At 48.1% G+C, this 16,274-nt stretch overlaps 1 protein-coding gene across 1 annotated transcript in view; it reads right to left on the minus strand.

Annotated features, from left to right (window-relative positions):
• TNFSF15 (TNF superfamily member 15) overlaps nucleotides 1–8,074 on the minus strand; it is a 13,911-nt gene extending 5,837 nt beyond the window's left edge. Inside the window, exons 1-3 of the mRNA XM_009636449.1 lie at nucleotides 7,877–8,074; nucleotides 805–856; nucleotides 116–163 (exon numbers count right to left, since the gene is read on the minus strand). Coding sequence (XP_009634744.1) covers nucleotides 116–163; nucleotides 805–856; nucleotides 7,877–8,074 — 298 coding nt within the window. The remainder of the gene's footprint in view (nucleotides 1–115; nucleotides 164–804; nucleotides 857–7,876) is intronic.
• Nucleotides 8,075–16,274: the final 8,200 nt, after the last annotated feature.

Consider the following 16,274-nt stretch of genomic DNA (forward strand, 5'->3'; position numbering starts at 1 on the left):
TCCCTACATTTCCTGCAACACCTGATCCTATCAGATCCATATAAATCAAGATTATTGCACCGCAACATCTGCTGTAATACCCATGGGAAACACTTCATTTTTGATCAAGCATTACCTGTCAGGTGTGCTCTTGGCTTTTCTGCACTGGGAAGTGTATCTGTAACTGAGGGAAAAAGAGAAAAAAAAGAAGTGTGTAAGGATGTTTGCTGCTATTCAAGGCAATGAGGTGTGAGCGGCGATTGATGCCGCTGAGGAAATGTGTGCAGCCCCTTTCCATTTCTGCATACGTTTGAGTCAGGGGTTATTTTCCATAATAGTTTATTGACACCGTGGAGGTAATAAAATCCCTTTGCAAATGAGTGAGCTTATCAGGCCTGCTGCGGCGTTGGCAGGGCACATTGCAGCTGCGTCTTAAATTACTGGAGGATGAACCGAGGCGAGGTGTGGTGTACAGGGATGAAAGCATGGTGTGCATGGGCTCCCAAATCCATGTTTTTGTGTGTTCAGGGAGTTATACCGATCTCTGAGAGCTGCTGGCGAGGTCTGTGCCTGCTCTAGAAGGAGCGATCGTGCACAGCCCTGGGGTTGGAAACGCTTGCACCTTCAGTATGGTCTTAGTTATCTCCCTGCATCTTGTCACCCAGGTTTGCCTCTGTCTGCCCTGGCTTGTTTGGCTCTGGAGGGATTTGGGTGGTGACAGCAGAGGGCAGATAGGGAGGCATCTGCAGCAGCGTGCTACGGCAGCGATTGCAAAACCTTGGTAAACAAAGGTGTGTGGGTGGGGGAAAGGACTGGCAAACTTACCAGTATCTACTGCCCGTTGCTTCAGAAAGAGAGAGCCCCTCTCTTCCGTCACCTGCAGGAGAGATTTACAAGCCATTAGCTCAGGGCTCCAGGGTGCACACGGGGTCTTGTTTGCATTATCCCAGGAAACAGAATATGCTACAGTAATAATAGCAAGTTCAGATAGAGCTTTTATGTAAAAGGACAAGCCCTGACAAGGTTTTGCTTCATTGCAAGAGTTTGTTTGAAACTGCCTGCGTCTCTGAAAGGGTGCCAGGGACAGGACCTGGCCTCTTGTGGTGGTGGCTGTGTTAAACTCCAGTCTTATTCAGACGCTGGACAAGCCCTTGGCATAACTGGGAGAGGACTGGCAGAGTGGCCATTGCTAACCCTCCTTTGGGATGGTGCCTCCATCCAGCACTGCTGCTGCATAGAGAGTCTCTTGCCCCTCAATCTGTGCAGAGCAAACAGAGCAAGCAGAGCCATGTGAATGATTTTTCCCCGTCTCAAGACTCAGCACGTCTGAGCCTTTGCAGGCACAAATGTTCATCCACAACACCAGCAAAGAGACTGAGGTGTATCAGCTACAGAGCTGCTGTTTCACCTGTTTTTCTTCCTGCATCTGTATTATTTCAGACTCTAAGTCTGTTGCTGAGGTCTGTCTTGAATGGGACATGAAGGGTAGCCTTCTTGGGAGACAGAAAGGAGCTGAGCAGGTCTGAGAGTGCGGCTGGCAGAGGCTGAGCTCTGCGGCACGCCGACGCTCCAGCAGGGGAAGGCAGGGTGACTCGCCTTTCCTTGCCTCTTATGTTTTGTTCTAGAGCAGAACGCCAGCACACCCATAACACATCCCCGTGCCAACAGGCATTTGCATGTCAGCAGAGCATGGCCCTGGGCCCTGCCAAGTGGTTCTGACGTTTAGGTCGAGCAGTTCAAAGGGAAGCTGCCGTCTGCCTGCCGCACACCTTCCAGGGCTGGTCCTTCTGAATCACCCGTGGGCATGGCCAGTGGCTTCTCGCCAAGTGCCAGTCCTCTTACGGCAGCCTGAGGAGCAGCGTGGCTCCTAACCAGGGGATGCTGCGGGATGCTGACTCTGGATCCAGCCTCCCTGGAGTGTGAGGAGCATCCCCTATGCCTTCCCCAGGATGCAGTTCGTTGCAGGTCTACGCCAACAGCATGGCTGCCGAAAGCAGGCAGCCTGGGTTACGCAGCCAGCTCAGGGTTGGCTGTCAGGGCTGTCAGGAACCCCTACCATGCAACATTTGTCGGGACCACACTGGTGTGGTATGGTTTGTTTTATGGGCAGCTGCGATAAGTACATTGAATAAACTGCCACTGATCATCTTGCAGCTAAGGAGTTGATGCACATTGCTTAATAAACAGGCTGAAATAACATTAGCGTGTAGATGCTGAAGCTATCTCCTGGTGGCTGTGTCTTGCACAACTTCAAATACTGCAGGAAGTAGAAAATAGACCATTTGTATTGGCTGGGGGAAGGAGAGTGTTTGTGGGAGAAAAGTCAGCTGCTTGGGTTTGGGGACTGCTAGCTACTTGAGTAAACTCAAAGATATTTTAATGTTTTGTTAGCAGTAAACATCCACGTGCTCCTGCAGAAAAGCATAATTTCTAAAATAGTTGCTCCAGTGTGTTGGAAAAAAAATGGAGAAGGGAAAATGCAGAAAATTCTCTTTTTTTGCCCTCCCTTCTCCATCTGTACACATATGTATAGCCCAGCCATAGGAGTCTGCTGCTCTGCGGGAAACATCGTCTAGAAGAGATGGCAGTGCAGAAGCTCGGCGTGTGGCTGACAGAGAGAAATGGTGGTGTGCTGTCAATGAGATGTCTGGGCCTTTCATTATGACTAATGACTTTCTCCAACGCCCTGTCTGCTTGCTGTGGTGTTTAAACATAACTCTGTGTTTGATGTGGCGCAGCGTCGTAGCCAGGTGACTTTGTCCTTCCCCTGGTGGGAAGCACAAGGTCGGTGTGGAGGATTTCCCTCAAACACTGCCCCTCGCTTTGGCCACATGTATATGCATATATGCATATATGCATATTATTTACACCATTATTTATGTGACACTTCTTACACGTTTATCAAGTGACATATTTTCTAACGATGCTAAGTACTGCAATGAGCTATGAATCAATCACAAACCTACATTTAATCATCTAACTTCAGTGGGATTGTTGACATGTCTAAAGCCCAACTTCTGCTGAAGAACTTTATATAAACTCAGATGTTGCAATACAAACAGAGGCGATGGGAGAGTGGGAGGGATATCAAGAAGAATTCTGCTTCTTTATAAAAAAGAAACAAAATGGTTTTGACCAAAAACTGGGAGAGGTTTCTTACGCAACCTCAATTTACTTGTTTCCAAAGAAGGCCAGATGGACACTCCAGGTGCGGGAGCTGCATCCATAGATGCTGAAGGACAGGGCAATGCAGTGGATAGAGCAGGATGCTGCAAGGTGTGAAATTATTCTGTTGCTTGGCAAAGGTAGGGGTTTGGTTTTTTCCTAATTGTGCTATTTGATAAGTATGCAAATCTAAACCTCCTGCAGAAAGTATTTTAGCACTAGACAGTGCTACATAATGGACAGGTTTTAGTAATATTTGTCCTAAATAGGCACAGACGTTGTACATTGATGGTGTAGATGAGGTGATGAGGGAGGGCTAAGCAGCATGAGAGAGATCATTTACACAGTTAGTGTTTCCTTTCTGGCTTAGCTGTGATTCTGAAAAGTTCACAGCATGGCTTCAATTTTCCCTTTGGTTACTGTGGAGAGACAAACCAGCACTGAGCGATGTTGAAAATCCCACCTTACAGCTGACTTGCAGACAAACGATGCCTTGGACAGCGAGCTCTAATTACCCTGAAGACTGCGGTATGCAAAACACTTCTATATTTTTTTGATACCAAGAATGTTCAAAAGCCCCAGTGCATTTATATCCATATATTGCTAAAGCCAAAAAGAAGGGCTGAACATCCCCTGTTCGTGTGCTTTGCCTTTTGCACCTTCAGGAAGGGCCGGGGGTATCTGATAGAGAACTGCATGGGAAGAGGAGATTGGCACTGCAGGCAGAGAGATTAATAAGCAAAATATCCCCAGCACCTCCATCCACTCCATTTTTAGCACAAGACACTATTTTAGGGGCAGGGTCTCTGCAGGTCATAGACAGTACATATACTCTCAATTTGGCTAGCTCCAGAGATGCTGCATGGCCTGGCCTGGGCATTTTTGGTAGGTGACTGTCTTGTGCCCATAAAAACTTGCTTCACTGGGAGTATTTTGGCTGTACTATAGTGCCCAGTGTAAGTGTGTGCCCAGGGCATGTTCTCACTGGCTTCTTTGCCCACAAGTACCATGTGCATCAGGCAGCAATGGCCAGGCAGGAGTTTTACTGCTGCTAGTTTTTGGAAGGGGAGTCCCACACACCTGGGCCAAGGTGCAATGCTCACTGTTCCTCCCCAGGCATTTCTCCCTCCCAACAGACCTGGAAGCCGTTTCAGGTTCTCTTTTCCATCTGGGCAGGCCATTAGGGCTTCTGGCTCTGCATGAAGTATGGTTCTGGCAGTCCTTTTCTGAGTTTTGTTCCTAGCTTTCTGGCTTCATCCCTTTGGGCAGGATCCAGGTGGAGCTGCTACAACTTTAAAGTCCCTTTGGTATTGCAACAGCTCCCTTCTCCATTGCAAGGCTGACATGGCACAGATTCATGTGCAACCCTTTGGACAGGTTTTGGAATTTCCCTTTACGCTGCTTGTGGTCCTGCCATGCCAAGTATGCCATGAAAATAAGCCCAAGTACCAACATCTCCAGGCCATGGGACTTGATGCTCTGCTTTACTGGGCTAGCTAAGCGGGTTGCTAAGGCAGCCAGAGATGCTCTCCTGGCTGCTGTGCCATTCCCTTGGAGGATTTGTGTGCTCAGACTGAAACTTGGCTTCCCTTTGGGGAAGGATGCACAGTAATCCTGGCCCTTCCTCCAGAAGGACACCACTAGAGCCCTTCATAGATTTCCTGCTAATAACCCAAGCCATGTGTTACTGCTTAAAGAACCCTATTTCTTCACCTCATTCTGTCTTGAAGCACAAAAGAAAGTGATTTCTAGTTCCAAAAGGGGAGCAGTGTAGTGAGCCTGGAAGGTGTCCAGGAAAACCATCATCAGATCTGAATTATTCATGCGAGACGCAGTATACCATGAGAGGCAGAGAACCGGCGGCTCACACATGTTGCTGCAATGACATAACTTGCCCTGCTTTTTCCTGAAAGGGACATTTCTAGCGGAAAAGGGGAGTTTGTATCCCTTCAGAGGCAGAATGTGACATCATGTGCACCCACACAGAAGCAGAGATGAATAAACCACCTCACTCCACAGGCAAATCAAAGAGGCACACCCCTGTTGCACAAAGCTGCCACAGCTCCCCGTGTCCTCCTCTTTGCTCCAGAGAGGATTGGCTCAGGAATTTACTCTGTCTGCTTCTCACCAGCTCAGCTGCCAAGTCCCTCTCTCCTCCCAGGCCTGAACCCAGTGCAGGAGAGGTTGATAATCTGACATGCGTGGGCTGAGCTCTATTCCTGGGGTAACAAGAGCACTCCTCCCATGGGCTTGCTGCTGCAAGGGTCAGCAAGCAAATACACATCTGGTGCAAACTCGGGTCTGCCCGCTTGCTCCCGGTATGCCCAGGGCATCCACCCCCCAAAATCAGTGCCACAGAGTGCTCTGGCACACGTCTGATCCCAATATAGTCCTCCTGATTTGGGCTATCAATGGGACACATGAGAAAAGGCAGCCTTTAGCAATTCAGTTCTAACACTTTAAATCCAGAAGGAAATGCACAAAGACATTTTCCTGAAAGCTTTATGCCCAGAAACATTCCCATGGACTGAAACAGGCTACAGCCGCGCTGAGCTGCAGGACTGAGTGTCTGGGCTCATCCCGTGGCACGGCTCTTTGGGGAATTAACAGAAAGCTGCACAGGCAGACAAATGCACCCATCTGTGCTCTGTGGCTGGACAACGCCAGCGATACAGTCAGCAGTGGGGTGAGTAGGGCCAGCTGTGACAGGACAAGGGGTAATGGCTTTAAACTAAAACAGGGCAGGTTTAGACTAGATATAAGGAAGAAATTCTTTACAATGAGGGTGGTGAAACACTGGAACGGGTTGCCCAGAGCGGTGGTGGAGGCCCCATCCCTGGCAACATTCAAGGCCAGGTTGGACGGGGCTGTGAGTGACCTGATCTGGTTAAAGGTGTCCCTGCTCCCTGCAGGGGGCTTGGGCTGGGGGACCTCTAGGCGTCCCTTCCAACCCAAAACATTCTAAGATTCTATGAATGAAAAATTCAGGGAATGCAGGATGCAGTTGAACCATGGCTGGGCACTCCACCCCCTGGGCTCGGCATGAAGGCAGCGGGCAGCCAGCCAACCCCAATGATTTTTCTCTTCCTCACTGGGACTCGCAGAGGCTGTAACTCACCTGATCACCTCATTACCTCACTGCGGGAATACTATGCACTAATAAATCAGTGCATATGCATGGAAGTACACTCTAGGCTAGAGCAAATCTAATGGCTTATGTTGCGCTTTTCCTCTTAAGAAGCCAAACATAGTCACAGAAATACTTTTCTCCACTAACTCTGCCAACAGGGTCAAGAGCCAGGAACACATTAGTCCAATCAAACAGGCTAACGCTTTATTATTATTTCACTTTAAGAGCATTTCAAGAACTGAACTGTTCTGCTTTGTACAACCTCCCAGGATGCAAACAAAGAGCTATGCAGCTCACAGTGTCCAAAATGCCTCTTTGCTCCGCATGCACCTGCCCTCGCTGGCCTAAATAGCAGCAGCAGGGTCAGCGCAGTAACGTGCACTTCTATGTGTGCAAGAAAAAAGCAAATTTAACAGCCTGAGGTACTGCGCGGGGCTGCTGCCTCTCCTTTCAGCTGTGCACGAAGGTATAACCAGATAATGCAGGAGATGCTGCACCCAGAAGCCGGCATTGCCTGGGTGTGAGATGCCGGCTGTGCAGATTTGAGGTCAAACGAGGGCTAGCATGTCTCTGTGCAGCCGAGAGCAGGCAGGCGTGCAGCCATGGGTACACTGTCACCCTGTCTAAACATCTGTAGGCGAAATGTGCCTGAGGTTAAAACTCTGCCTTGGAGGCTGCTTAGTAATTCTGCTTTCATTTGCTGTTCCTAAGTGAGCCTATGACAAGCAGGCTAATTGGGGAATTTCAGACCTGGAGCTAAAATTCAAACAATACTTCAGACCTATACGCATATATGCATCCTTCTCGCACAGGGCAGTCCTGCTGCATTTATAGTCCACCATGGAAACAGGCACTTTTTGCAGTCTGGCACAGGGAGGCGTGGGACGGCATGGAAGAGCATTAGAAGCAGCCACACCAGCAAGCTTGTATTTCGAGGAGCAAAGTGAGTTTAGCTCTCTGTCAAAGGAGAAGAGCTGAGGAGATCCCTGGATCTAGAGGAAGTTTTGGCAGGGCGTAAAAAATGGGATGCAAAATTTAGGGACAGACTCCTTAATTGTCTCAAATACATCTCTGCAGGAGTTTACATTAATAATATACGAGAGCGGTAGCTGTCTGCCCGGTGATGGATAAACTGACATCAGCAGTGTGGCCAGCAGATGTTTGGTGAAATAGGACACTGGGAGGGGAAGTCTCAGAGTTAACCCAAAAGAAGGGAGGAAAATGAGCCATAGTGTCAAAACCCAGCTGAAACCAGTGAAGAGACACTGATTTCCATCAACTAGGGATTTGTCTTAAGCGTTTCCTGCAGCATGTCAATGAAAGTTTTAAAAGTTGTGTGTTGTGCTACAACCTTAGTGAAATTAAGACAAGAGGAACAGAAAGCATTAGTTAAAAAGACCAGACAATAATAAGATTTATCCCAGGCAGATTCGCTCTGTTTGAGGAAGAAGGAATGTAACAGCAAGTTTCTCATGTTCCCTTAAACACAGGAGATTCATAAAGAGAATAAAAGAACCAACCAAAGCCAACCCTGGAGACACAGGACACAGTGCTCTCCCCCTCTCAGGGTGGCAGGACAGAAATTGGCCGTCAGTCTCTTACCTGGCTGGTGCAGGAGCTGGGGGCTCTGAGGTTTCCAACGAGCAGGTAGGCAGTGGGCAGCGCCAGGACCAGCACAGAGAGCAGGCACAGCAGCACCGCGCACCGTATCCTCCTCAAATCCTCCCTGGGGTGCATCCGGGAGGCTTGGTTGGTCCCAGGAGCCGCCTCCTCCAGCGTTATCTCAGCCATGCGGTCCATGCCGGCGCCTGGCATGTGAGCTGCTGCTGTTCCTGGATGGGAACTGGGAACGGCAAAATCTCTTCTGGCGTCTGCCCTGCATGGAGACCCCCATTAAATAAGAGCTGCCCCGAGTGTGGGAAGGCACCGACACACACACACCCTCCCTCCCAAGGAATGCACCGCCTACAATAGAAACCTAGCTCCGGGAAAGAGCACTGCGGCTCCCCGGGCTCCCCGAGTCGCCTGCCGTGTGCCTCCGTCTGGCTTTTTTTCCCCCTCGCTCTGCAGAAGGAAGCTAGGAAAGTCCCAGTGGGTGGAACCAGGACAAACCCTGCTGCTGGGCTGGATAAGCTTGAAAGCTTTTCCACATGGCAAAGGGAACATGAAACCAATGGGAGTGAAAGTGAGAAGCAGGGGCAGAGCGAGCGGCAGAGGTGAGCAGGCAGCATGTGGCATCCTGGAGCCCTGGGAGAAGTTGATGAGGGAAGGCGAGGGTATCGCAAGTGACCCCAAAGGTCACTCCAGGACTGGGAGATGTTGCCATGTAGACTTATCCAGATTGTTGAAATTGGATTTTTTTTCCCCGGGAAAACACAGTTCTCATCAAAACTGAAACTTTCTTTTATTTATACACATACACACACTGATGTGCTGAAACTTCTCCATTTTCCCTGCATAGAGAAACAGGCTGGAAACTTACTTTTTTTTTTTTTTTAGTGAGAGAGTAACAAGGTTTGGGTTCCCCCACCTCCCCGTGAAAAACATTTCAAATTTGTGTTATTACAAAATAAAATAAAAAAATAATGATTTCATGTCCCAGTCTGTCTGCAGACCCCACCCCCTCCAATAAAAATTTAGCCGGCTCTTACCACCAGTGCTTCAATAACACTGCTAGAAATCTTCCCATTACAATAGTCCGGTGCAGCTCTTGATACACTAGAAAGCTAAAAGTCATGCTCTGAGCAGAACGTGTAATTTGGTGAGGATGACTGAGGCATTCAGCAGTGGGGACGGGGATCCTTGCCAGCAGACTGGACAGGCAATAGCCCAAGGAATGAGAAAGTCTGAAGTGGAAAGCAAAGAATAGTGAAACCCAAAACGGTTTAGGGAGAGCTGGCAAGAAAGCTGGTAAAACACGGAGGGACGTGTGCTCTAACCTGAGCCAAGCCATACAACTCCTTTGTGACCTTAGGCTAGTGGCTGACTTTATTTCCTTCTTTAATTCATGTTTGTTTTCATTTAGGCTGTAAAACACTTAGGACAAGGACTACTCTCTGTTTTTACACCACACACACCTCATTTCAGGGCAGGCGTGGCTCCATTTATCATAAATTTAAAAAACAGAATGGGTGGGAAGGTGCTGCTAAGATTAGTAGAAAGAAAACTCATATTTCTGTGGAAGTGCTGTGTAGAGATGTGATTTTTTTTTTCTGGGGTCTCAATTGCTTATTATAGGGTGGAGTACTAAAAAACTAATACTAATATTTTGGCCATGAGTATCAAAGTTAATTTTCTCTTCATTGTGAGTGCCACAAAATGCTTAATACCTATTCAAGGCATGTGCCACACAAGCAGCCAGCCACAGGTATCATAGAATCATTTAGGTTGGAAAGGACCTTTAAGCTCATCAAGTCATATCCCCAACCCATAAGCCAGAAACCCCGCTGGAATTTATTTTTTTTATTGGCCAAGGAATTCCAGTGGAGACAGTTTTGAGTTAAAACAACTCGTAAGAGCTTTTATTGGCCTGGGACTTCTTGCAGTGGTGTGTGACCTGCAAACCTTCAGCTGGAAGAGGCTGAGTAGCCGGAGCCTCAGAGAGCAAGAGCTGGGCTCTTGAGATGGGACATGGTTCATGCTCTGAACCTGGCTCATGAAGCCAAGCTGAGAATTTGCTCTTAAAAATCCCAAGAAGGGAACGAAAAATTTCTTTTTCCTCTCCAGAGTGCAAGAGCATCTGGCACACGGCGTGCCTTTTATTTGCCAGGAGGTGAGTTGCCCAAGACAGCTCAGCAAGGCAGCTTTAGAGCAGCCAGAATAACCCCGGGTCTGCCCATCTCCCATGCCAGCATGGGCTCCTGCCGCCCGGCCACCTTTGGCTCCTGCCTGGAGCATTTCCCTGCCATCCCCTGGCTGCAGAACAGGGAATGGTGACCTTTGGTGACCACGGTGGCCTCATCTTTCCTGTGAAGGCAGCTGGGCCTGTGCAGGCAGGGGGTGGGCAGGGGGTGGGCAGGGGCAGTCCTGCTCAGCTCTCTGTCATGGTGCTCTCAAATTTTTTCCTGCTGCTCCCTGGTTGCCCCCAGCTGAGCTCTCAGTCCTGACCTTTGGGTAAATTCTCCTGCTCATGTCAGGCATGTCCCAGCCTGTGATGCTTGACTAGTTTCTACTGATGAGAGAAATCGGCAGGGGTTACAAATCCAGCATACCTCTGTAGTTTAACAAGCTGTAAAGAGGGGGGATATTTTACTGTGGACTTGAATATGAGGGACTTACAGATGCTTTTAAAGAGAAGAAAAAGCACGGAAAGAATTAAGCATCCAAAGAAACAGCTTGTCACCGGGGCATGCCACCTTTGCACTGCTGAGTTTTCTTTCTGCAGTGCTTTTTGTTCTTTCTGCACACTTGTGCATGATATGTATGAGGGCATTTTGAGGACAAATAAGCTAAATCATAGATATAGTGAGGATAAAGTAGTGTACACAAGGACAATATTGCAGGTATTTCTTTCTTCAGCATGGAAGATAATTAGCATATTGCATCTTTATTCATTCCTTGTCTACATCGTGTAATGGCTGTGTTTTTAGTTTTTAAGCTTGCAGTGAGTGTGGAGAAAAAGTAATTGAGCATTCAGAGACCATTTCACACATTTTCTAAGAGTTTTCAAAGTGCTTCTTGTTCACTGTGTTCAGAATGGTTAACGTTTTATCTGCGCCATTTCCAGCTAAAACCTGTGAGATTCCCCTTGGGAAAAAAAAAAAAAAAAAGCAAGCAGAGCATCCTTCAGCTGGGAGGAGAGGGGGAAACAGCACGTGATACTTACTCCTCGTGATCTTGTCATGTCCTTCCTGCTGGGTGTTTTGCTCATCTGGAGTCTCCCACCAGAGACATCACATGTACAGAGATGTAGCATGGATAGGCTGTAGCTGGTGCCAAGTGCTCTCAGCACCGGTCATGACTTCTCAGGTTGGCATTTCATCCTTCCCTCTTGCTGCTGCTGCCTTGATGCCGTAGCTGTTGGTTGCTGGTACATACTCAGCGGCAGCTCCTCTGTTTTGCTTTACTGTGGCCATCCTGTGCCCTCCAGCACTCAGCTCACTGCTGCTTGAGCATCAGGGCTGCATGGGTACCAACAGGCAATGCCTGCTTCTGCCAGCCCATGGCCAGAGCCAGACAAGGGGAACAGTGAAAGCAGGGCATGCTATTAGTGTGGAAATTTCTACTACACCAAGGTCAACCCATGAACAACCAATAAACTCAAGTGCTGCCAGTTGTGATTGCTGAGAACAGCAGGGCTGGAGGGAAGGAAGAGGGATGAGGGGCTCAACTTAGCATGACCAGCACTGCCTTGGAAGAAGAACCATGTCCTCCCTTGTGCACCAGGGTTGTGGGAGGGTTTTGCCATCAGCATGGTCAGGTATGGATATGTGTCAGGAAGGGCTTTTCAGGTCAGTCATCATTACTCTTACGCAACTCCTGACCACCAATAAGCAGAAGTAGGATGTAGCTGGTTGCTATGTGGAAATGTTGCCTGGTTAGACTGGGTTTGTCACCAGACAGGAGATGGGGACCAGCTCCCTGAGTTGCCCCTTGCCAGGGGATGACATGTGATGGGAAGGAGTGGGAGGGTGCAGGATGGTTCCCCACATCCAGCCACTGCGTCCCTGGCATGACCTCCCACCTCTCTGCTGCTGAAATCCTCCTTCTGATGTATGGTGCATGTCCTGTAAATATGTTTCCCTCCTAGAAAGATCAGCTGGGCAGTACTCCTGTGGTGTCAGAAGCTGTGGGAATGTCATGGCCCAAGGTGATATTGCTCCTGTGTCCCTCTGCTCCAGCCTATGGCTGTGGAGGAGGCAGGGGCTGTAGGATGGGAGTTGTGCCATGCCAGGGATTCCAGGAGAGCCTTTCAGGTCAAATCCTGATCTACCCCCTTGAGTATGTTATGGCAAACCACAGTCCTTGCCAGCATGATGTAGACAACCTGGAATTCCTTGAATTTAAATGCGCTGGGCACCAAATTTGTTGCTGTGCTGAACTGCTTCACCTTCTACTGCTGTTGCCAGGAGATTTTTCCCAGCAGCAAGACTCCAGGTGGGACACAGAAAGGCCAGAGCTTTGGTCTCTTCTAGTGCCCAAGTAGCCTTTCTTCATCCCTCTGCCTTTACTTCAAGGAGAGAAGGACAGATAACACGTAGGATGCTTTGCGCTGTACCAGACTTCTTGTATTGAGTGCTCTGAGGCAAAGTGGGCTGGCGTAAGGGGAGTGTACAGCCACAAGGTCTCCTAAAATAGCTTTGATGCCATCTATTGAGCAAAGAGACCAAAATCCAGCATGGTCCCTGTGACATGTAGACCCTGGAAGAACTCATCTGCTGTTCTGTGCATAGGTTTCTCACCAGGGAGACTACTTGGTTTGCCAAAGACTAGAGCCCAGGAGGGAGTAACATGGACAGCTTTTAGATAACTGAGGGATAAGATTGCAGCACGGCATGGGGAAGAACCAACTTGACTTAGTCTCTACCTTAGTCACCAAGAGTCTCTCTCTCCAAATCTCTCTTGAAGCCAGAAGAGGTCAGGTGCAGGGCTTAACTAGTTTTCATCTAGGTGAACTCTCTACATTCCACCAAGATGTTTTGCTTCCAGCACTTACTTAGGAGTTGCTGCAGCTCAGCAATGCAAGGTGGTTTATCCTCTTGGAAATTAATTTCTGGTGATCTGAGACCGTTTCATTGTCTTCACTCCATCTTAGGCGTAACACTCTCTGCTTTTCCTTACACTTTTCTCCCAATGAATTTCCCAGGATCAGAAAATAGTCAGAGATACAGAGGAAAGCTCATGATAAAAAACAGTTGAAAAATTTGTTCTGCCAACCAAAAAGATCACTTACCATTTACTTTTGCAATAGCCCAGGCCCAACTGATTAAAGAGCTGAGAGAATTATTCTCAGCCAAACTCAAGCAAGGTTTTCAAAAAGGTTCTGTGGGGCAGATGTTCTACTTCTGACTGCGCTGGCATGAATAAGTTGGAATCAGTGAATGAAACCAGTGCTCATCAGCTGAATATGGACTTCCCCATGGTTGTTCAGGTGCGATTCACACAATGTACCTGTGCACGGGTGCAAAGTCAGAACTCTGCTCCTCATTCACGAGGATGTTCAGGGAACAGACAGTATTTTTTCTCCTGGGCTGAGTACATGATGTCTTTACAGATACACTGCTCATTTCTCTCTGTTGCTGGAGTGGCGTCTTGCTCAAGTTTTGCAAGAATACATTTGTATTGTCAGGGACAGGTTAGCTGGACATTTTCCCATCTGTTTCAGTGCCTACAAGGAAGCTGGCTCTGTAATGATCCAGGGCTTTGTTTTTTTCGTTGCTGTTGACAGTGCCCAGCAAAGGATCCAATGAAGCAGAGCTCTTGACCCCGCTCTGCACCAGCCTCCCTGCTCTACGTGTCAGTTAGTCTATCAGAAGCAAACCACAGCTAGCTATTGTTGTCTGAACATCGAGAGGTTGCTGAGGATACAAGGAACAGCATCAGTGATGCATGCTTCTATGTGCCAAGTGCAAACAAATTAAGAAAATCTGATTATACAGTGCAGTTCCTGGTTATTTCCTAGAAAGGTTTATATGACACAGGTTGGGGGAATAATGAATTTGTCTTTAGCTTCCTTTCATACGTCACAGCTGGGCACCGCTGGACTTTCCCTTTCCTATCTCTATCTCTGGGAACAATACAGCCCAGAAACTGTCAAGTGTGAGCAATGGTATCAGGGGATCTTGCAGCTCACTTGCTCCAAACTCCAGATTTCCTCAAGCAGGGCAGTGGTTACCTAGTCTCAGCTCAAGGTCTTGACCTGTATTTTCCTAATATGCCCTCAAACCCTTGAGGTTTAGTCTGCCAAGGCATGCTTTTGAGTGATGCCTGCTTCACTGTTGAGACAGGGCTTCAAGTTTTAGGCTGCCACTGACATGTGAAGTGCATGCCGAAAGAACCTTGGCAGGTAGGATTCATCTTCTTTCCCTGTAGGGATGCCCCATGTTTCCTCAGACAAGGGCTGCAGCCTGCTGCTCCCACAGACAGCGAGTCTGCCAAATCAGCCCTGGGCATGGCTGAAATGCCAGGGCAGGATGCTGCTGGTGTGACAAGTGGCAAGGCTTTGTGCCAGCCAGGCAAATGGAGCCAGAGCTGAGCAGGGCCAGGTGCCATCTCCACCGCTGCCCTTGCTCCAGCTCCCCCAAACCACAGGGGCATCACCAAAGCATGCAAGAACACATTCACAGGAGACGAAAATTAAGAAGCAAACCCCAGATAGTTTCAGACAAAGAGCAAGTTCTTTGCATAATGAAGAAAGTTTGTGTCAGATCCAAACCTTTTCCAATGTATTTCTGATTTAGCTGCAGCCTTTCTCCAGTGCTGGAAAACTTATTTACAAAGGAAAAGTTTCTGACGTCAGATTTGACTCAGTGTTACAGCAGAGGGAGTAACACAGCACCACAGAGGGAATAACTCTGCAAATGATAAGAGCCCTCTAGCTGGGTAAGTGCAGAGGTAATTAAATCCAGGCTCTTAATCTTTGTGCTTTGGGAAACAGATCATTATCTGGGATGAAAAGGAAGGATCATTCTATGCGGGATATTGTATTGTATTGCATAAGTCAGTCACGCTTAAGTTCATTCCAGGCATCAGGCCTTGGCCAAGGGCAGAGGCAGTAAAGAGAAGGCAGTACACATTGACCTCGGGATTTCTATGTTATTCAGCGCGTGTGGTAGGATAGCTTTTGCACCTGAGAGTAATTAATGTCCCTCCATCTGCTGACAATACTCTGGTGTTGATTTGACCTTTTTTTTCTCTTGAAATCACCAGTGGGATGTATTTATTCCTCATTTACACACCTCCTGCCACATTTCTGTTATCAAATAGTTTGCCCTTCATTCCATTCTCTAATAGTTTTATGGCTTGCTTTGGCAGTGTCTTTATGGACTATTTCCTACCAGGCAAATAAACAAACACAGGGCCAGTACCCTTCACTCACACTTATTTTGAAGCTCTCCTTCCCAGCTGGTGAGCCAGACCCTGCTGTCCTAGGACATGTGGGAGAGAAGCAATTAGAGCCTTACATTAGACATGTGATGGGACCATGACTTCTTAGCATGGACCTCGGAGGCAGGACTTGCCTTCGGCACAGCTCAGCCTCCTTGGGGCCCAACTGGAGAGGTGACAGGAGCTCGGCTGGAAGGTAGCATGGCCTCACCAGGGCGCAGGGGCTGTGGGGCTTCTTTGTATGGCTGGAGGAGAGGAAGTGAGGGGAAAGCCACTTGCATGTCTCTCAGTGCTAGGAGGCTGGAAGGACTCTGCCAAAACCAGCAGCTTGCCCAGGACAAGAAGTTGACCTCCTGTGAGTTTTGAGGCGTGTTGACCTGTGGCACCATGTAAAAGTTGTTGGCGAGCATCATGATACCAAGAAAGCACTTGTTTGGATTGAGTGAATGTAATCAATAACTGTACAAGAAGAAACCACAGTGAGGTCCTTCTCTCTCTGGTTTTGGGCAGGATGCCCAGTCTTCAGCAGACCAGAATTTTACAAGTGATGCTACTGGTGTGAACTTCTACAACTTGGTTCACGCTGGGTTATGTGAACATCACGGGAACCTGCACATAAATTTTATGATCAGCCTTCACTGGCAGGTCTTTATGGCCACCATCACCGGAACCATTTAAATTAATGCTAGAATGGGTTCTAGCACTTACTGAAAATCTAAACCAGCAGGAGAGAGGTCCAAAAAGAAAAAAAACCCAACATTCCCTCCTCCCCCCCAACCTCTGCAGTTTAAGCTGTAGAATTAATTTCTGTAGGATATTGTGGATGCTGAAAATTTGAAAATTTACATGGGTTCAAATACATACTAGATGTTTATAAAAGAGAAGTTCTCCGTGGGAACTAATACTCAGAATTGGCGTGTCTCAGGAAGTCCTTGGGCCTCCGATTGCTGGAAGA

The sequence above is a fragment of the Egretta garzetta genome, unplaced genomic scaffold (assembly GCF_000687185.1).
Source record: "Egretta garzetta isolate BGI_Z169 unplaced genomic scaffold, ASM68718v1 scaffold344, whole genome shotgun sequence".
NCBI classification, from domain to species: domain Eukaryota; kingdom Metazoa; phylum Chordata; class Aves; order Pelecaniformes; family Ardeidae; genus Egretta; species Egretta garzetta.